This window comes from Eschrichtius robustus, chromosome 6 (genome assembly GCF_028021215.1).
Source record: "Eschrichtius robustus isolate mEscRob2 chromosome 6, mEscRob2.pri, whole genome shotgun sequence".
NCBI classification, from domain to species: Eukaryota; Metazoa; Chordata; class Mammalia; order Artiodactyla; family Eschrichtiidae; genus Eschrichtius; species Eschrichtius robustus.
Genome location: NC_090829.1, coordinates 92,808,179 through 92,831,021, shown reverse-complemented (window position 1 = coordinate 92,831,021; position 22,843 = coordinate 92,808,179). Strand labels below are relative to the sequence as shown.

The following is a 22,843-nucleotide window of genomic DNA, read 5'->3' as shown; positions in this document are numbered from 1 at the left end:
GCCATTTTCTCACACTTGGTGGGAGGATTCAATGATTCAATGAATATATACATTTCATATTCATCATATATATATAATTAACTGTCATGTTATAGGCAATAAGCATATCTTAATTATCTCCCATTTTAAGCACAACGTTTAATATAAAAGACTGCAGTACACTGGTTAAGAGCATGGAGTCTGGCGCCACGACTCTGGTGTCTGCTTGGGTTTGAATCCTGGTTCTTTTGACTTTGTGTCTCTGTTCCACAGTTTCCTCTTCTGTAAAACTGGGTTAATAATAGTATATACTGCATAGGATTGTTACGAGGGTAAACTGAGTCCATTTATTTGTACTGAGGAGAAAGGGCCTGGGAAATCAGCCAAGGTGAAAGGAGGCCAGGAAGGTGCATGGAGTACCAGCTCTTCAGAGTAAAGCAGACATTGCCTTTAGTCCACACAATTGAGCCATAGAGGGGAGATGAGATTGGAGCCTCCAGGCTAGTCATGGACCAACTAATGCAGGGCAGAGCTCAGCCTCAGAGGAAAAGAACATGAGCAAGACACCACCAGCCAGAAGATGAGGCAGCACCTCTCGAGAGCTAACAATACCTGAGGGAGCTGCTTAGGTCTGAATGCCTCAACAGTAGAGCCAATGGAGGCCACCAACACCCACACATGCTGGGCCCTTAGGCAATAGTTTAGACCTGCTGTGATGACAAACAGAAAGAGGAAATGATGTCTTTGCAGGCAGTTGTACGAGGAGGTAGACATCTGTTTTTCTCTCCCTCCTCCTGCTCCAATACAATGGGCATAAATCTCAGGAAGAAACTTAATAAAGTACTATCTCCACACTTGAAGAGCTTACAACTAGTTGGTTAGACAAACATGCAAACAAAGAGATACTGTACAATTAACATGAGGACTTCATAACAAGGTATTGTTTGTGTTGGGTCCTGAAGGATGGGTATAAATTCTCCAAGCAGACAAGGGAGACAAAGGAATCTAGAGGTAACATTCGATGTGAATATCATGAAGAAATTCTCAGAGGCCTGGAAGCGCATGATATGTTCCAAAAGAGTACTTAATTAGAATTATGGTTACCAGGGAAGGAATGGAGGAGGAAGAAGTAGGGAAAAAGCTAGAAAGAAGAGCTCCAAGGTAGAAGTCTGGAAAGAGTTTCACATTAGATATTGAAGGGTCTTCCCTTTATGCTAAGATAAAGAGTAGGAGATTTATTCAGTAGGAAATCAGAAACTGGCAAGAGTTTGAACACAGGGGAGTGTGACATGGTCAGATTTACATTTTGATCTGTATCACCAATAGTAATATGGAAAGTGCACTGGAAGGGAGAGGCTGGGGCATAGAAAAGAGATTCAGTAATGCAGACCACCAGAACTATGTCCACAGCAGTTACAGTTATCAAAAATGAGACAATAAAAAAGGATGGGGACTTTTGAGTCCCAAGTATCGTAAGTTCTCTCCCTTATTTTTTTAACAAGTCATGAAAATCAACTGGTGGGGAATAATTGTAAGAGTAATACCTGATATAAGAAATTTTAGTAAAGGAAATAAACACTATTTCAAGGTTGTAAAAGATCATGTTTTACTAGACCAGAAATCTCCCTAGGCATTAGTAAACCATCACAAACCATTAATTTCATGGTTGTCTACTCTGTAAAAACCTATGGCTGAGTTCCTTCATAAATACATACATACATACGCACGCACATAATATATATATATATAATATATACATTATATATATATATATATTATGTGTGTGTGTGTGTATATATATATGTGTGTATATATATATACACACACACACGTATATACATACATAAATGGAACAGACCACACGAATACCCCCAAAACATCTGATGCTGATAAGTAAATACTGTCATTTACTAGAGGTTTAACTCCATATTGACCCCACTTTAGCTCTCTATTTGACCCTTCTTTTCCAATTGGGAGAAGGAAAGTACAGTAAATGAGCCGTAATTTTTGGCAATGCATATTTAAAATAAGGTCTGCCAAGTTAAAAACTGAAAATGCAGCAGCTGTTTGCCTAAAACATAGGCCAAGAAATTCCTGCATGACTGACAATATGCTTTTGCTTCTGGCCACACAATCTCTGACCAGGTATTCATTTCAGCAGCTGTCAGCCAAATCTTGAGAGGAGAGTTTTTCTCACTATAGAGGAGAAGATCCCTAAAAGAGAAGGATTAAGTGTTGATACACAATAATGGGAGTCCTTCTAAGGAGGAAATCTGTATATTCAACCAGGAGGAAATCTACATGGGAATGGAAAAGCAACCATTCTCACAGTGTAGGCAGATTAAACACGGCAGATATCCTGAATATTTGGAGAAGTGTCTTACTTCGCTTGCAGAAGAGAGCTCCCAGGGCCAGTCCATGGGGCCTGGGACTAAAAGATACTGTTTCCTAAGCTGTGTGGAATGTGCCTTCCGGATGCTGGCCACACCAGGCGCCCATATCTCTGTGATGGCAACAGTGGAAGGGGCAGCGGCAAACACTGAGAAAGTGTCTAAGGCAGCACCATCTCCCACATCAGCCTGCAGCTGTGATGGGACCAGGGCCAAAGGCATTTGTGGAAGCAGTCCAACAGGGGCAATGGCTATTGCCTGGCAAGGGGGCAGCCAGCAGGTGAGGAAATAACGCCTAAGGCTCAAAATGTAAAGAAATTCCACAATGATAACTGCAGTTAATAGCACCAAAGACACAGCAATAATTTAGAAAATGAAAACTTGGGGGAGTAAGGGGGCAAGTAAATAACCCTTTCACTTTGCATGTTCAACTTCATAACAGAGGGAGGAAAGTCAGACAGATGGAGATAAGATTATCACACTTACTACTGATAAAGCTGATTGCAGAATGTGGCTCAAGATCTGCAGTTAAATGAGCTTGTTTAGACTTCATCCTAAATTGGACACTGGCATAGCTGGACAACCGCAAGCAAGAGGCAGACTTGGTGGAGAAAATACCAGAATTTAATGCCCTGTGGGCAAACAGGCCCTAAAAAGTAAGAAGGAGTTGGACTGGGCACATTAGGAATTGAATGTTCCTAACATAAAATTTCCTAGTCTTTCATCCATGGGTAGGAGTGAACAGACAGCGAATAGAGGCTCTTCCCCTAATCCACCAAAACTTTTCCTCTAGGAGAGTGAAGTGCTAATTTTCCATCCTTTTTGGAAATATGAGGAAGGGGGAAATATGATTACATTAACCATAATAATAATGGCAACTATTATTTATTAAACATTTGTTGTCTTCCAGCACTGTGCTTTGTGTATTATCTAATTAAACCCTCACCACAACCTCATAGGTAGGTATTGTTTTTAAACCTCACGTTCACACATAACTACACAGAATCTGAGGATTGGTTCCTTGCCCAACGTTACATAGTTATGAAGAGCCAAAGTCTGGAGTTTGTGCTTCAACCCCTACACCCTTCTGCCTCCTGCAAGTGAGGGCTGTGAGCTCCTAAGTACTCAGAAGAAAAAAGAGAAAGTAAAGAGACTGGATAAGGAATTAGGTGAGCTCAAGTCCCATATATTACCAGGCGGACAGGGGAACTAACAAAGGCCCTTGGCTTAGTTGTAACCTACATCCTCTGCATGGTTAGTTCCACCGTTCCACTGTTAAACTCTTTTTTTAAGCATGTTCTTTCTTCTTTTCCCCACAGCTTTAATGAGGTATAATTAATATACAAAAAACTGCACATATTTAATGTATATAATTTGATGAGCTTGAACATAGGCAGAACCTGTGATACCATCACAACAATTAAGGTAATAAACATATCCATCGGCTCCAAAAGTTTTCTTGTGTCCTGCTTTTGTGTATGTGTGTGTGTATGTGTGTTTGTTAAGAACACTTAATACGACATCTACACTCTTTAAAAAATTTTGTGTGCGTACCACATTTTCTTTATCCATTTGGCCATTTGGGTTGTTTCCATGTCTTAGCTATTGTGAATAATGCTGCAATGAACATGGGAGTGCAGATATCTCTTCCAGATTTAATTTCCATTCTTTTGGCTATATACCCAGAAAAGGGGTTGCTGGTTCATACAGTAGTCTATTTGTGATTTTTTGAGAACCCTCCATACTATTTTCCATGGTGGCTACATCATTTTATATTCCCACCAACAGTGTACAAGGGTTCCAATTTCTCAACACTTGTTACCTTTTTTGTTGTTCTTGTACTAGCCATCTTAACAGGTGTGAGGTGACATCTCATTATGTAGATAAACTCTTCAATGCAAAAATATAGGTATATTTTTTCACAGAAGCTAAGGATTCTTTAATCATATCATATACATGGAACACATGGTTCCATATTGTAAGCACATGTTGAGAAAAGGTTTACAGATATTGATTTTGGTTGTGGCCAACTTAAATAAGCCTACCATCACCATCCTTTTACCTATATCTACAGCCTCTAAATATTGCTGGTGAGAGACATAGCAGTCCATTTACAAAAGCAAATTCTTTCGCAAGTATAGAGCAACGTCATGCCAAACGAAGTACTCATGGCCCAAGATACTTAAACTGCCATCAACCTATAAAAAGCAAACCCAAATAGATTATTTGCATTAAAGCTATTATAATTCTTAACGTTTGGTGATAAAGAGCAAAAATAGGATAAAATACCTATTTTCACATGTGATTTGAATAGTTAAGTCAGAAACAGAAAATATTGGGATATTTTCATGTCTCTGTAAATTTGTTCTCATACTAAATGGCCTTCATATGCTTTTCAAAACAAACCCCAACTTTTTCAACATCTGAGCCATATAATAGTCTACTAAATAAACACTTAAGGAGATATTTAGAGCACTATTTGCATTATTTTGGCAGAGTAGGAAAATACAATATAAAAATAGCATCTCAAGGGAAGATTAAATTTTTTACAAAGGTGCCAATAATTCACCAGTGGTCTTTGGTTTCCCCATTTGTCAACCTTGCTATCTCTGTTCTACCCTTGCTGCTACTCATACCCCTCTCCAGATGTGCATGGTATCACCAGACTAGATTTCTTCTATCACAAAGAGAAATTATCTACTTAATAAGTTGATATATGTCCCTACATAAATGTATTTTTAAAGGTGAGTCTACAGCATGATTGCAGAGCTAAAACAAGGCAGTAGATTACTATATGTGGAATTCCAAACACAAATAGAGAGAGGAAAATCTTGCTGGTTCTCTTAAAATTATACCATATAGATGACACCCTATAGCCTCCCCTGCCCCCAAATCAAAGCTGATTCCAAAAATATAAGTTGTGGAAAAAGGATTTAAAGTGTGTAAGTTCATGAATAAACAGAATAATAGAGTCAAGTGGCTCTGGGAAGGCCTCCCCTTCCTTCAGTGGCTTCCATACACAGCCGATTGCTAGTCAAAATTCCAAAATTAGTTTCATTTTGTTGTCTTTTTTAAATGTGCATATTCCTAAAATAGATAGCATTCTAAGTTTAATAAAGCATCCAAGCAACATTTTCTAAAATACTTCTATGTGCCGGACCATGTGCTAGGTACTAAGGACACAAAGACATTTATGAAAGGAGTTCAGTAATCAGGTAGGAACCCAGGCCATGTAAGCAATTAACTAAAAGACGGTATAATAAGGGCTGTAACAGATAAATGCATGCAGAGCTGTGGGAGCATGGAGATGAGAATAATTGAGTTACCATGAAAAAGTCTCAGAAGACTTTTTATAAAAGGTGACGTTTTAACTGGATCCAAAATGAGTGTAATTTTGATCAAAGGAAGAAGACAGCAAGCATGAAGCTGCAGAGAGTTGAAAAGACTCTACAAGGAGAAGAAACAGGATGTGTGCACGAAATAATCTCTATTTACACCTTCTTTTAGGTCATAGAGAAAAAGGTATCTATGTCTAAACTCACAGAACATTTATGCATCTCCCCCTAGTTACAGCTAAAGACATATCTGTGCATTAATAAATTTATATGCTAAAATGTGAGCTATTTTTACTGAGAAAATATATAATAACAGAGATATAGGTAGAAGTAGAAATGATTAGATATGTCAGCAGACATCCAGCTAGAAACTTTTTAAATTGTGATTTTATCATTTTTCACCTAAATGAGTCCAGCTGTCTACTTACTTAATATTTCTGAATGCTTACCAGTTGCCATGTGCTTTTCAAGGCACTGGGGATTCACTGAAGAATTAACCAAAGTAACCTGATTTCACAGAGCTTATATTCCTAAAGAAGACGGAAAATAAACAAGAAACTAGTATGTAATATAATTCGAAGTGTGACTAAATTGAAGAATCTTGCAAGCAGCTAAGGTGGAATTACTTGCAGAAACCAGTAGTCCTCTCAGGAAAAAGTAGAAGAGCCAGGTAAAAGGAAAATAAAGAAGCTTTTGATTTAAGGCATTAGAGACTGGCTGAGGCTTCTAGAACTCCAGGAGCCAAAATCACAGAGACACTGGAACCACAGAGAGGTGAGCAGACAACCTGTTGGCCATTTCTTCTCTCAGGAAATTCCTGGAGTGAGACTAAATGTCAAGAATTAAGTCAGGGGACTACACACCCCTCTGTGTGTGCAGGTGTCAACTGACGCTTGTTGTGTCCACATCTGAGTAACAGGGTCTGGAAAACTAAAACTAGAAAATTGTGCTATGACACACTGCTAAAAGAAACTGTCCTTTGACTCTGACCCAGGAGTCTCATGACTTCTGTTAAGGGGCAGAGAAGTCAAAAGAGCTTTGAATAATCTCGTGCGACAAAAGACACCAAAAAATTATAGCTGCCAATCCACAAGGATCCCAGATCCTGGAGAGAAGGGAGACCCAGAAAGTGTGCCTAATGCTGCAGGTTTCACTTTGATATATTTGATTAAGCAACAAGAAGCAAGGAATTAAGCTCGATTAAAAACCGCCGAAATGCAGAATGAATTTTTCTGTAATCTTCCACTGCTAACGAGACAGAAATTGTTGTTCAAGACCATCGAAAAAACAGGAGACCTAGAAAATTCCCAGGCTCTCAGTTTCTCATTTGGAACTTCTGGAGAGCTACACATATGATATAAGGAGAACCAGAGTCTACAGAATTTCAACCATCCCTAAGTCATCTCAATCCCGTTAGGAGACAATTTTCCATGGGTCTCTTGCATTTATTCACATCTTATAAGCAGAGGAACTTACTGTCTTTGTTTCATACTATCTTTCAAGAATGTTTTTATAGTGAACAGCCATGGAGGAGAGAGACAGTGTCTTCCTCTGGAGCAAAGGGCAGGTTGTTTAAATGCTGTAGATGTATTCTATATATGGATAGAAATCTACAGAGATCTATAGATCCATTCAGGTTATTTATTTTTCTTGAGTGATCACTGGCAGTTTTTATCATTCAAGAAATTTGTCCATTTTATATAAATTGTTGAACTCATGTGCACTGAATTCTTTACAGTAGTCTCTGCTTATTCTTTTAATGTCTATAAGGTTTGTGGTAACGTACCCCTTTTCATTCCAATATTTACGATTTGTGTTGTCTCTCATTTTACTTGGTTAACCTGACTAAAGGTTCATCAATTTTACTGTCATTTTCAAGAAACTGGCTTTTGCTTACTATAATTTTCTCTCATATGTTTCTGTTTTTAATTTCATTGGTTTCTGCTCTGTTATTATTTCTTCTATGATATTTGCTTTGGGCTTAATTTTCTCTTTTTTTTTTTTTTTTTTTTCTAGTCTCCGGAAGTGGAATCTTAAATTGTTGATTTAAAACTTTGCTTTTCAGCAACCTAAGTGTCCATCGACAGATGAATGGATAAAGAAGATGTGGCCCATATATACAATGGAATATTACTCAGACATAAAAAGAAACGAAATTGAGTTATTTGTAGTGAGGTGGATAGACCTAGAGTCTGTCATACAGAGTGAAGTAAGTCAGAAAGAGAAAAACAAATACCGAATGCTAACACATATATATGGAATCTAAAAAAAACAATGGTTCTGAACAACCTAGTTGCAGGGCAGGAATAAAGATGCAGACGTAGAGAATGGACTTGAGGACACGGGGAGAGGGAAGGGTAAGCTGGGATGAAGTGAGAGAGTAGCACTGACATATATACACTACCAAATGTAAAACAGATAGCTAGTGGGAAGCAGCTGCATAGCACAGGGAGATCAGCTCGGTGCTTTGTGACCACCTAGAGGGGTGGGATAGGGAGGGTGGGAGGGAGGTGCAAGAGGGAAGGGATATGGGGATATATGTAGACATATAGCTGATTCACTTTGTTATACAGCAGAAACTAACACAACATTGTAAAGCAATTATACTCCAATAAAGATGTTAAAAAAAAATTGGGAGCTTTAAATTTTGGACAACATTACTTTTGAGGGACCCCTCCTGTTCCCTTTCAGTTATGGTTGTTTTTTTTAAACTATTCTAAAAAAGCATGGCAAAATTTAATACATTCTTTGTTTAGGGTTTCAACATGACTCACTATTTTCTGAGCATTCCATCTTTTAAATTGTTTTATTATAAAATATACACAAAGAGAATAATGTGTAAGAAGACACTTTGAATAATAAAATGAACACCTGTGTATTCACCACCCAACTTAATTAATTATTATCAGTCCCTTGTAGCTATTACTCTGGATTTTATTAACAATCCCTGTGCTTTTCCTCATTGTTTCATCTCATGTGTATGTATCCCTAAGAAATATAGCTCCACTTGCCTGTTTTCTAAATGTGTAAACTGGAATATTTTATATATCTGTGGCTTTTTTTGTTTTGGCTCAATGTTAATATTTTTATGTTAATATTTTTTGAGATTCATGCATATTGATGCATATATCTGTGGTTTGTTCATTTTCTTTGCTGTATACTATTCCATTTTGTGACTACATCATGATGTCTGGTAGGGAAAGTTCTATTTTGCTTTTGTTCAGGATCATCTTAGCTCTTTGCATTTCCATATAAATGTAGAATTCACTTGTCCAATTCCATGAAAAGCCCCTTAGGGAGTTTGGATGAAATTACATGTAATCCATAGGACAATTTTGGAGGAATTAATATCTTAATGATACTAACTCTTCATATCCATGAACAAGTTATAGCTCACCATGTATTTAGATCTTCCTTACTGTATTTCAACAAAATTTTTAAATGGTCTTCATAAATGTTGTTGACAAATAATAAACAATCTATAATAGGAAAAAAAATCCTTGTAAAGCAACTATACTCCAATAAAAATTAATTCATTTCAAAAATAAATTAAAAAAAATAAAATTTTGCTTTTCAAATAAAAAGCATTAAAAGCTATAAATTTAACTCTAAACTCCTTTAGCTATATCCCACAAATTTTGACACATAGAACTTTTTTTTTCATTTGATTCAAAACATACTTGAATTTCCTTTGTGACATTCTCTTTGAACCATGGGCTATTTTGAAGTGTTTATTTTCAAATATTTGGAAATCTTTCAGATATCTTACTGTTGCTGGTTTCTAGTTTAAATCCCATTTGATGTGAGAACAAACCTTAAATGATTTTGATTCTTTATTGGTCTATCTTGAATAATATCTATCTTGGTGAAAGTTCCATATGCTCTTGAGAAAAATGTGTATTCTACTGCTGTGATTTGAAGTGTTCTATATGTATCTAATAGATCCATTTGGTAAATAGTGTTGTTGAAATCTTCTGTTTCCTTACCAACTTCCTATTTGTTTAATCTAATACTTAAAGTTGAAGTCTCTAACTCTACTTGTAGATTTATTTCTCTTATCAGTTCTATCTGTTTTATTTTATATACTTTAAGCTGTTGTTAGGTACATACATATTTAAGATTACTGTCCTTTTATTGAATTGTCCCCTTTATCACTATGAATATTGTCCCAGTACTATTCCTTATTCTGAAGTCCACTTTGTCTGGCATTAATATAGACACTTTAGTTTTCTTTTGATTAGTGGTTTCACACTATATTATTTTCATATTTTTACTTTAATCTATTTCATTATATTTAAAGTAGATCTTGCTGTCAGGACATAGTTGGGTGCTACTTTTTTATCCAATCTGAAAATCTCTAATTTTTATTTGGTATATTTTCACAGTTTAAATTTAATGTAATTATTTAAATAGATTGGTTTTAAATCTACTAACTTATCTCCAATTTGGGGTTATTATTGAAAAGTTTTACACGTCCTAATGACTGCCGTAGAGTTTACAATATCCACATGTAATTAATCATGCACTATAAGGAACTTACAACATTGTAATTTAAATTCCTTTCCTATCCTTTGTGCTATTATTGTCATGCATTTTACTTTATATATACCATAAACATGTAATACTTTGATACAATGTTTGCCTTTCATAGTTATCTTTTACAGAAATTCAAAATAAGAAAACTAAATTTTAAATTTTCCTTCATGAATGCCATTTCCAGCACTCTTTCTTTGTGTAGATCCTAGTTATTGTCTGATACCTTAGTCCTTATTTTTGAAGAACTTCCTTTAAGGAATAAATAATAGGTATGCTAGTAAGGAATTCTCTCAGTTCTTGTTTTTTTCTGCACTCCTTCAATTCTATAAAATATTTTCTTTGAGTATGAAATCTGGGCTGACAGGTTTTGTTGTTGTCATTCCAGCACTTTAAGATGTTACTCCCTTGTCTCTAGATTTCATAGTTCATGATGAGAAGTCTGTTCCAATCCTTACTTTTGTTTCTTTGTATACAATGTGCACTTTTTATCTGGCAGCCTTCAAGATTTTCTCTTTGTCTTCAGGTTGTAGCAGTTTGAACAGTTATGTTTCTAGGTGTGTTTGGAAGTATTTATTGTTTGGTGTTCTCTGAGCTTCATAGATCTATAGTTTTTATAATTTACTGCTTTTGAAAAATTCTTGGTCATTATCTATTCAAACATTTCTTCTGCTCAGTCTCTCTTCTCTCTGATTCCAATTCCATTTATTTTGTACCATTTTCTACTGTTCCTTAGCTCTTAGAAGAACTGTTATGGTTTTATGTTTCATGCTTGTCAGTTTGGAAGACTTCCCTTGACCTATCTCCAACTTTACTCTTTTCTTTTTTTTTTTTTACTGTATCGATTGTACTGATGAATTCATCAAAGGCATTCATCTCTTCGATAACCATGCTTTTAACTTCTTCTATTTCCATTTGGTTCTTTATCATAGTTTCCATCTCTCAGCTGAGATTCCATATCTATTCATGCATATTGTCCACTTTTTCCTCCAGAATCTTTGTCACATTATTCAGCTATTTTAAATCTAAAATATGAATCATATTTGATCTGGTTCTGTTGATTGTTTTGTCTCTTGACAGTGTATTGTTGCTTTTTTCCCCCTTGCTTCTTTGTATGCCCTGCATTTTAGCTGAAAGCTGAGTATCTTGTGTGGAAGAGTAGAGATGACTGTAAATAGTATTTACGCCTGGAAATAGGAATGCCTTTTCTCTTTGGATTATAAGAGTTTGTGTCAGTCTAGTCAGGAATTGAGCTGAGTCTATTTTTTTTTGTTATTTTGGCTTCTATGGTTACCCTCAGGGTACCACAAGCTTCAAATTCTCTGGTTTTAACTTGTACTTAGAGTGAGGAATACTTTTTCAGAAGATTTTTTCTCAAGGTCTGCTCACCTCTCAGTTTCAGGCTTTTCCTTTGTGCTTGAGAAAAGATCTCTCTCTTCACTTTACCCTTCTCCTAGCATTATACATATGACAACTGCTATAGGTCACTTGCCAGCCTGATAAAGAAGAGTGGAAGAGGGGGAACAGGGAATCATTTTCTGTTGTTCTGGTTCAACCTCAATCTGAGGAAGGCACTGTGTGTCCAGATCTTGGATATGAGGCCTTTTTTGTGGTCATACTCCTCCCCCAAAAGGTAGAGCTCTAAGTGGTCTAGGCTCAGGGTGTTTTTCTGTCCCTCCCCTAAGGGCAGATTGTGTTTTGTTTTTTCCTTCACCTAATTGCAATGCATGTTCACTTCTGGCCTGAGGGTGACAATATTTGTTGTCCTTCCCACATCAGCTTAAGCTTTTACCCCATAAAGAAGATAAGAGAGAAAGTTCTAGGTGAGGCTTTACACCTTTTCCACAAGAGCTGTTGTTCTCCTCTCCCATACCTGCACCAAAATAGAGGCTTTCTCAGGTCTCCAACCCAGCCCCTAATCTCTCTTATAAGTACATACATGGTGAGGTCTGTGGAGAAGATCGTGTACATATGTGCAATTTCTCCTTGTGACTGCAGCTCCCAAGAGATTCTATACACTCATGCTGGTCCAAAGTCAGTCTGAAGTAATTTGTCAGAAATTTTAGTTGAATTCTCATGAACAGCTTGCATGGGGTTTAACATTTTCCCCAGGAAAGAAATTGCTCACATTTTGCTTCTCCTTCCAGAAGAATGTTTTTCTTTAGATTTTGAGTTAGTTGATTGCTCTATAACTTCAACTTTCTGATAAATTCAAGGACAACTAATAATTTGCAGATTATCTCTCTTTTTCATTGTAAGGGTAGTAATGATGCTCTTTCCAGCTTTCTACATCCTAAGTAAAAGCCAGATGATCACTTTCTCTCTTTTATTTTAACCACTGAAATACACAGTTCCTTTGTATATTGAGGAAATATACTCATTCCTGCCCATTTTTATAGCACTAGCTTTTTCGAAATTTATGCATTACTACAAGAATTAGTCTAATAATGACAAAATTATGTGTGGGAAATAATCTAACACTTATCGAAATGTTGAGCCCATACCTGTGGATTTACTCTATGAAAATACTTCAGTCCGCTGGCATGTACGGCTTCTATTATGGTCATATACAAACAGATGGCACAGAAGTGTCAGTTCTCACATCATAAACTCATGGAGTGACAGACAAGTTAATGAAACACATGTCCTTTTTTCTGATATTAATTGCACCACCATATGATAAAATACTTTAAAATTAAGCTTTATAAGATTCTATTTGCCATGGCAAATTATTTACTTGGAAGAAAGTTGCCTTTCAATGAATTTCATCAAATTAACTAGAAGTAAAGAAATTAAATTAGCAATTACTCTTAAGTTAATATCAGTTTATGTCCTAAATAGTAAATAAGTAACTCATATTTGGCCTAAGTAGTAGCTCATGGGATTTAACCTATAAAGATTAGGTGCATTTAGTCTGGATAAATAAGTTTGGAAAAAAATTCTTCTTGAAAATCTTGGAAAATAAGAGGGTTTGGGGGGAAATTTGTTAAGCACAGGTCAATTTCCTACCAGATAAAAAGGCATGTTTATAATTAATCTGATGGTGATAAAAAGGCTTTTAATTAGATTTCCAACGCAAAATGGGAAAGGATAGGTTTGGAGTCAAACACAGAAGAGTTGAGCCATCTGCTGTCAACTAGCTCTTGCCAACATCTGATTTGCAAGTTAAATTATTCCAGCTGATGACATATGACATTTCTTTCTTCTTTTTAATATCTTACTCAAAATGAGTTTGCTGCTCTGCCACTTGATTAAATAGTAAATTTAATCTACTTAAATAGTAAATTTAATTAGTTAAATAGTAAATAGCTCTCAAATGCTGAGGTTGGACTTTCAGAAGTCATAGCCATTGCCATAATGTTCCTCAGTAAACAAATCTAACTAAAGAAGCATAGATCTGAGTTGCTGGCTCATGTATTATTGTTCTGTGACATGATTCTGAGTTAGAGAAATTTGACCCCTGAGATATTCACATTTGGAATTTACAAACTTAAAATTTTCTTCACAGTTTTAGGGTAATGAGGCAGAGGAAACAAGAGTCACCTCTCTAGGTTTTGATCCATATCTGAGCAAAAAGGGAAGATGGTTTAAAGAAGTCAAAAACCTATTTGAACTCATTGCTTCATCTCTAGCATGATGAGTTTATCACCCGGCAAAAGAGTTGAGACTTATACTGCAGAAGCTCTCAAAAATTAAAACCATAAAAACACTGCAAAACAATGTGTTCTTATTCCCTATGGCCTAAAGCTGAAAAATTCTGTTTCTCTCAAGGTTTTAGGCTTATTAATAGCTACAGTTTTGCCTTCAGAATTATTGATCCAAACTGCCTTGAATTAAGGCCACAGCTTTTTCCAAACTTTTCAATCACTTAGCCTCCACAGAAATCTCCATAAACAATTTTATCATAACCTAACTAAATCAACCTATGTATGCCAATAACTATAATGCAAAGTGTGTGTGTGTGTGTGTATTTGACAAGGCACTGATTTATATATCATAAAGATAAAACCATGGATAGAAATTGGTTTTGTGGTAAAGAAGGTGAATATTCATTTCCTGAAGGAAAGCCCAAACCATTGGCATGTGAGTTCTCGACAGAAAATGAGCATCCTCAGCCAGTCACAACACAAAATTTCTCTACCGATGATCCACATGTTCACCTATAAGGCAGGGACTTGAGGCGATTATATTGGAAATGATGGAGCCTATTGATCCCAGTTTTCGTCCCAGTTGCTTGTACCCCCTACGCATTCATGAATTTTTAATCATGACTATCTAACTTACAGTTACCAATGGCAGTTTTCTTTAGAAAAGACTTGGTCTCCTGGCATCCTTGCCACATTTTTTTTTTCAGATTCTCACTGTGCATTCTATCACTACAAAATCAAATTGTAACACCTTTTTCTTAATATATTCACCTGATATAAAGCAAAGACTTTAGAGCTTCCCTAAAACGAGGCAACATATCTTAAAAGTTCCATTACTGTTTGATCACAAGAGGATGTAAAAGTTATGTAATCAGCAAATCAGTAACAATTTAGGTGGATGAATAAACACAAGCAAAATAAAACGCTAGTGGAACATGAACGGTCATCATGGGTTTTCCCAAGGAGCCGAAGATGGTGCTTAGCAATTGGGATTTTAGAGAAAATGAATGGCAAGACCACTAACCAATCTGAACATAAGCTGGTTTAGAGTGCCTTGGTCCCGGAGGCCCCTGCCTGTGTTGAGAATCAACCCTTCAATTGCTGGATTGTGGCAAGAGGCAGAAGTGGCTTAAGCAATAAGGGGTAGGAGGAAACTTGAGAGATTCGGGGAAGTTGCTATATATAACAGGTCCAAAATCATTTCATATTTAATAAAAGATATGGCTATATGTTGTACAATGCTGAATGTTAGTCCTGGTCTATAGATTTGCTTCCAACATTCTCAACAGTGGATTTTTCTAACTCTTAGGGTTTCAGAAAATGAACCCTCATAGTTCTAAAGGATATGCTAAATCCTGAAGTTAACTCTAGCATGTCTCTTCATACCACCAACGTCAATAAAGCACAGAAAAACTGTGTACTTATTCAAGGAGGAATGAATGTAGGCTGTGTCTGTGTATGCGCATACACTGGTAATGGCAGGTAAAATGTGAGCACCTAATAGTTCCAAGTGCTTAAATATGTAATTCAAATACTTCAGCATTACCAGCCCTTGAACACAACTATTGTCACATTAATAGTAAAGCCTTATTTCCTGTATTTAACTCTCACCTTTACTCACAGGTATTCCGGCTGCCTATCAGATCCTCTCTAGCGTTCTGAGAGTTCCTGAAGAGTGTTTGTCATGTGCTCAGGAAGCAGAATGCCCGTTACAGGAGCCACATACAAACTGCCATGCTCTTACTGTCTTTTACTCTCCTACCTTTTTATTGCGCTCTGCACATAAGATTTCTTGAATGTGTATTGGATGCTGCTGTTGTTGTTTTGAGGACACTGCTTTATAAACTGTACGGTTTCTGCTGCTGCCTGACCGGGACTTTAGGTGCCAAATCCTCTCTGCGATGAGGAAGAAATGTTCCATTCCTCAACAATGTGCAGCACTCTGTCACCAAGGCCACAAGGTATCAATACTTTTGCCCTGTCTCAAAAAGTTGCTCTACTTTTGCTTTAACCACTATTTGATAACTATTCCTCTCAAACTCAAAGCAATTCTGGAAGACCGTGAACTGAATGGCCCACAACAGGATGTGACTCAGGGTGGACCATGAGTGTCCACCCTCTTGCACATCATGACTTACCTCAACAAGGCCAATTCGAATCCTTCTCAGGGATGGATAAGGCTGCTGAAGAAGAGATGGTTTTCTCTCTTTCTGTGAGATCATATTATTTGAGGACCAACTGATTCTGCAGTTTCCAGGAGCCATTGACACCACATGGAGACGGTCTGAGAATAAAGCCAAGAAGAGGCAAGCACAGCATGATTTAGAGTTGTGCCCTATACCAGGGCAGCCATCAGCCACAGGTGGCTTTACACTTGAATTCATTAAAATTAAGTTAACACATTCATTTCCTCAGTTGCTATTAGCCACACTTCAAGTGCTTAATAGTGCACAAAAAGTCCCAAATCCAAATAATAACCTCCCAGCAAGCTCATTAATCTTGATTTGCACTGATAACACTGTTATTGCAAAATTGATACATATTAGGATAACTGGCTAACTGCTTCAACAAATACCCCAAACAACCTCACTGTCTCTACACAATGGAATTTTCTTTCTTGCTTATATAAGAGTCCAATGGCAAGAGTGGGATTTGGGGGCAAGGAGCTCTGCACCATGAAGTTATTCAAAGACCCTACTCTTTTATTGGTTCTTCCATCCCCTATCACCTCCAAGTTCTCCACTGGATTTCCTACATTCAGTCAACAGATGATGGGAGAGAGAAAGCATGTGGCCAACAGTGTGGAAGGTCTTGTGGTCCAGGCATGGAGATGGGCACATCACCTCTGCCCACACTCTGCTGGCCAGAACTCAGTATTCGACTTTAAGTTAGAAGGGCTGAAAAGTTTCATTATGATAAATAAATAATAGGCATTGTCAGGTTTTAAGCAAAAAAATGACAAGATGAAAGTGGAGAATTATACTGGCCATGCTGAATAGAAGAACCTAGTGAGGGGATAAACTAGAGACAGGGGGACCCGTTAAGAAGCTATTGCAATAACATGGGCAGGGAACGATGAGGCCCAGACCAAGACAGTAGAGAAAGAATGACCAGAAAATAATCAATATGAGGATATATTGACTGATTTGCTGAGTGAGCAGAAAAAAACAAGTGATAGTCTTGGGCTTTATATATTTATATAGGTATATATAATCACATTTGGGTGGTCTTTTGGTTAACTGATGCATGCTATGTTGGTTTGTTCACTTTTTCCCACAGGAATTAGGAAAATAAAAATTTAGATGTGAAGAAAAGTGAATAGAATACAGTGTCTGTGGGAAGTCAGGGAAAGCTAACATGGAATCAAGGAAAATAAACAAATGAAGGGAATGTTTTGGGATTCTGAGGGTTTTGAAGTCAATGTATGACAGCAAATTAAGTGTCAAAAGAGCAAAAATTACATCCAAAACATTTCCCCATATTTGTTATGTTGCTATTTCCCACAACTGTCAAACATTCAGTTGCAAATAAAATACTTGAATAAATAATTTCATTTTTGGATGTGGCAACTGGTTTACAGTATGCATTTTTGAGGATTCTGTAAAGATGCTATTTTTAGTGCTTAGAAGAGGAAATTTGTACCTGGGGAGGCTAACCGGTAACCAAGAAATCTGACAAATGATCTAGTGCAAATCAGCTTTAATCACATTGTTGGCACGCATTATAGGAATTAAGTAATGCTCAATAAGTCTAAAATATACAGTGTAAGATCCATTACATAGACAAAGAAGGGTGCCATTAATCCCTGGAAAAACAAATATCTACTTCTCTAAAGACATCCTGCAGCCTTTCTGCAGTTTGTGAGAGATACGGACACAGCAGCTGGGCTGGGCACACACCAATTCCGTTAGTGGTAATAACAGCCAGAGTGAGGAACTGAATGTGAACTAGCATTTCAGTCTCCTCACACAGGTCAGCCCCTCTTCTTGAATCACACCTAGGCCTGATTACCAGAGAATTCCAGAATGTCCTCCCTGTAGTGAACCAGTCAAGGTAAAAGGAAAGAGACTTTACTTGGGGCCTTCTACACATCTAATTTTTTTTATAGAAGGAAACAAATCCACTCATAAACCTCAGTTGTTCAATGCAAAATTTGTAGAGATACTTTCAAATATCTGTGTTGTCTCCAGGCAACAGGAACATTTTTAATAAAATTTTCATTAATTTCTCAACAGTTATGCAGTAATCTACATGTACAAGTACACTATCAAAATGAATTCCTTTTATCATACATATTCATAAAGTAGAACTTGAAATGTTTAAGCACACACATTTAATATACTCCCAATCACAGTAATAGGTTTGGAGAGCAAAACGGAACAGAACAGACCCTAAACAAGAATATGTAATTTCTACCAAATAACACAGCACCAGACAGTATGTAAGCTACTATGAACCAAGCACTCTCCACTTAATCTTTCCACATCCAAGTGAGGTACTAACATGGTTCCCAGTTGAGGAAACTGAGGCACAAGGTGGGAAAGTAACTTACTGTAGACACACAGTTTGGAAGTGGCAGAATAAATGTAGGGCTGGACCAAATGCAGGGTCTACCCTTTTAACCACTTGACTGTATTGAAGCAAGAGCACAGAGTATTTTACTATCAGAAGTGACATTGGTGGTTTGTGGGTTGGTGGCAGGGTGTGACAGAAAGAAGAGCACAAGAGATGAAGCAGAAGTGATAAACAGAGATCATGCCATGAAGAAACTTGGGTTAATAGAAATTATAAAGCTACTGCTAGTGATTCCAATAAAAATGGTGATAGTCATAAGGTTCTGGATTTGTATGATATGTGCAAAAGGGTAATAAATAAATCAGAGTTGGAGCCTCGGCCAACTGCATCTATTTTCTGTCTTTTGAAAAATAAATACGGCTCAATAGCCCTCCTTTGACAAAGACTGGTAAATAAGAAAGGTTTGTTTAGTTGTAACTAACATTGGTCATCCTTCCTGAATCGTTGTTTAGGTGCCAAAGAATTCTGTCTACACTCTGTTTTCAGAAGTTTCTGCCAAGTATCATCCTCACATCACTGACTGCAGTTTCCTCGGTAAAATTCTCTGTTACATTCTCAAGATTTACCAAGGTACAGCCTGTTCTACATCAACACGTGTTTCTATAAGACCAATTAGCTCATATTTTTTCTTGATAAACAAAAACACATCTCATAATCTTACATACACAGTCAAAAAATTTGGCACTATTGCTCATAGACCCGTAATCACTCATGCACATTACAACTGGTAATGAAATAACTGATTTTTATTTCAGAGAACTAGAGAATAGGTAGTGAGAGCTGTTACAAGCATTTGGTATATCAAAAATTTTGTAAGTGCACACATCCTTTTTACACTTTCTTAGAGTGGATGGATGGATAGCTAGATCGATAGATCAATAGATAGATCGATAGATAATGAAGATAAAGATAACAAGTAGGTAGGTATATAGATAGACCCAAAGTGCCCTAGTCTGGATTCCCCAGAAGCAGACATAGAAAACAAATTTATGGTGACCAAAGGGGAAAGGGGGTAGGGGAGGAATAGATTAGAAGTTTGAGATTAGCAGATACAAACTACTCTATGTAAAATAAACAACAAGGGCTTACTGTATAGTACAGGGAACTATATTCAATATCTTGTAACAATGCATAAAGGAAAAGAATATGAGAATATGAAATGGAGATGAGCATGAACAACAATTATCAAGGAGTGCTTTTAGGATCAAGACCTGTGGAAGCAGGGGGAAGGAAGCAGTATTGAGCAGGGGGAGAAGTAGAGCTGGGATGCAAGTATTACGAAGGCCACAGGTGACCACACATCTCAGGACTGGGATAGCCATTGAGAGAGGTCCAAATTGATAAAAGGGACCTTCATATGCCCATGTTTGATTAGTCATTGAATATAAGCTGTCTCTGGAAGATGTGACCAAGGGCAAGTCAGGTTTCTTTAACTGGGGCACTCCTCCAAATGGGATAAGGGTCTTCTTTTATTAGCACTCTCTGCTCCTAGATGAATAAATATTTTATTCCTAAAAGAAGATCTGAATGGCATATCACAGTATTCTCACACAAAGGTATAGCAACTCTATAACATATCAAATTAAAAAACACAGGAATATATATATGTAAAATACACATATATTATATTAAATATGCATTATATATATTTATATGTATATTAAAACAATGTATATATATAGTAAAACCATGCATGATGACCAATTTTTCAGTATTTTATCTTGCTTAGAAATTATTTAAGTCCAAAGAACTATCAATTAATGACAAAAAAATATAAATCTGATAATTTAAAAATAACTAAAAATCCTGAAAAATTATATTTTCAGCTGTTGCATCCAGAAGATAATTACTATTGACATAAAAATCATTGAAATTAGTATTTAATTTATAGAATATGTTTTTCTAAAATTCTTTTTTTATTGAAGTATAGTTGACTTACAATGTTGTATTAGTTTCTGGTGTACAGCAAAGAGATTCAGTTATACATATGTATTTCTTTCTCCTATTCTTTTCCATTATGCTTTATTACAGGATATTGAGTACAGTTCCTGGTACTATACAGTTCATTTTGTACAGAGTAGTTTGTATCTGCTAATCTCAAACTTCTAATCTATTCCTCCCCTGTTACCCTTTGGTAAACATAAATTTTTCTCTGTCTGTGAGTCTGTTTCCATTTTGTAAGTTCATTTGTATCATATTTTAGATTCCACAAATAAGTGATATCATATGATATTTGTCTTTCTCTGTCTGACTTACTTCACTTAATATGATAATCTCTAGGTCCATCCATGTTGCCACAAATGGCATTATTTCATTTTTTTTTTATGGCTGAGTAGCATTCCATCGTGTATATATACCACATCTTCCTTATCCATTCATCTGTCAATGGACATTTAGGTTACTTCCATGTCTTGGCTATTGTAAATAATGCTGCTCTGAACACTGGGGTGCATGTATCTTTTAGAATTAGAGTTTTCTCTGGATATGTACCCAGGAGTGGCATTGCAGGATCATATGGCAACTCTATTTTTAGTTTTTAAGGAACCTCCATACTGTTTTCCATAGTGGCTGCACCAATTCACATTCCCACCAACAGTGTAGGAGGGTTCCTTTTTCTCCACACCCTCTCCAGCATATCTGTAGACTTTTAAATGATAGCCATTCTGCCTGGTGTGAAGTTAAACCTCATTGTGATTTTGATTTGAATTTCTCTAATAATTAGCAATGTTGAACATTTTTTCATGTGCCTATTGGCCAACTGTATGTCTTCTTTGGAGAAATATCTGTTTAGGTTTTCTGCCTATTTATTGATTGGGTTGTTTGCTTTTTGTTGTTGACTTGTATGAGCTGTTTGTATATTCTGGAAATTAAGCCCTTGTTGGTTGCATCGTTTGCAAATATTTTTTCCCAGTCTGTAGGTTGTCTTTTCATTTTGTTTATGGTTTCCTTTGCTGTGCAAAAGCTTGTAAGTTTGATTAGGTCCCATTGTTTATTTTTGCTTTTATTTCTATTGCCTTGGGGGACTAACCTAAGAAAACATTGCTATGATTTATGTCAGAGAATGTTTTGCCTATGTTCTCTCTAGGAGTTTTATGATGTCATGTCTTTAAGCCATTTTGAACTTATTTTTGTGTAGGATGTGAGGGAATGTTCTAACTTCACTGATTAACGTGCAGCTGTCCAGCTTTGCCAATGCCACTTGCTGAAGAGACTGTCTTTTCTCCACTGGATATGCTTGCCTCCTTCATCAAAGATTAATTGACCTTAGGTATGTGGGTTCATTTCTGGGCTCTCTATTATGTTCTATTGATCTATATGTCTGTTTTTGTGCCAGTACTATGCTCTTTTGACTACTGTAGCTTTGTAGTATTGTCTGAAGTCTGAGAGGGTTATGCTTCCAGCTTGTTCTTTTTCCTCAGGATTGCTTTGGCAATTCTGTGTCTTTCGTGGCTCCATATAAATTTTAGAATAATTTGCTCTACTTCTGTGAAAAATGTCACAGTTACTTTGATAGGAATCACACTAAATCTGTAGATTGCTTTGGGCAGTATGGCCATTTAAACTATATTAATTCTTCCAATCCAAGAGCATGGGATATCGTCCTATTTCTTTGAATCATTTTCAATTTCCTTTATTAATGTTTCATATTTCTCAGCATTATAGTCTTTCACCTCCTTGGTCAGGTTTATTCCTAAGTATTTTTTTTTATACATTTATATATTTTATTTATTTATTTTTGGCTGCATTGGGTATTCGTTGCTGCGTGCGGGCTTTCTCCAGTTGTGGCGAGCAGGGGCTACTCTTCATTGTGGTGTGCAGGCCTCTCATTGCTGTGGCTTCTCTTGTTGCAGAGCATGGGCTCTAGGCGCATGGGCTTCAGTAGCTGTAGCACGCAGGCTCAGTAGTTGTGGTGCACAGGCTTAGTTGCTCCACGGCATGCGGGATCTTCCCAGATCAGGGATCGAACCTGTGTCGCCTGCATTGGCAGGTGGATTCTTAACCACTGTGCCACCAGGGAAGTCCCCTAAGTATTTTTTGATGCAGTTTTAAACTGGATTTTTTTTTAACTTTCTTTTTCTGATATGTCATTGCTAGTGTAACGGAATGCAACAGATTTCTGTATGGTAATCTTGTATCCTGCTACCTTGCTGAATTCATTCATCAGTTCTAGTAGTTTTGTGTGGCGCCTTTAGGGTTTTCTATATATAGTATCATGTTATCTGTATATGAGGACAATTTTACCTCTTCCCTTCCAATGTGGATACTTTTTATTTCTTTTCCTTGTTTGTCTGCTGTAGCTAGGACTTCCAATACTATGTTGAATAGAACTAGTGTGAGTGGGCATCCTTGTCTTGTTCCAGATTTTAGTGGGAAGGCTTTCAGC

The 22,843-nt window shown here is 36.7% G+C and overlaps 1 protein-coding gene across 4 annotated transcripts in view; it reads right to left on the bottom strand.

Annotated features, from left to right (window-relative positions):
* The window catches only part of LOC137766472 (uncharacterized), a 738,098-nt gene that overhangs the window by 142,817 nt on the left and 572,438 nt on the right, over positions 1-22,843 (bottom strand). For all 4 annotated transcript variants that reach the window (XM_068546810.1, XM_068546808.1, XM_068546809.1 and 1 more), the window contains one exon: positions 16,023-16,168. In XM_068546810.1, coding sequence (XP_068402911.1) covers positions 16,023-16,168 — 146 coding nt within the window. The remainder of the gene's footprint in view (positions 1-16,022; positions 16,169-22,843) is intronic.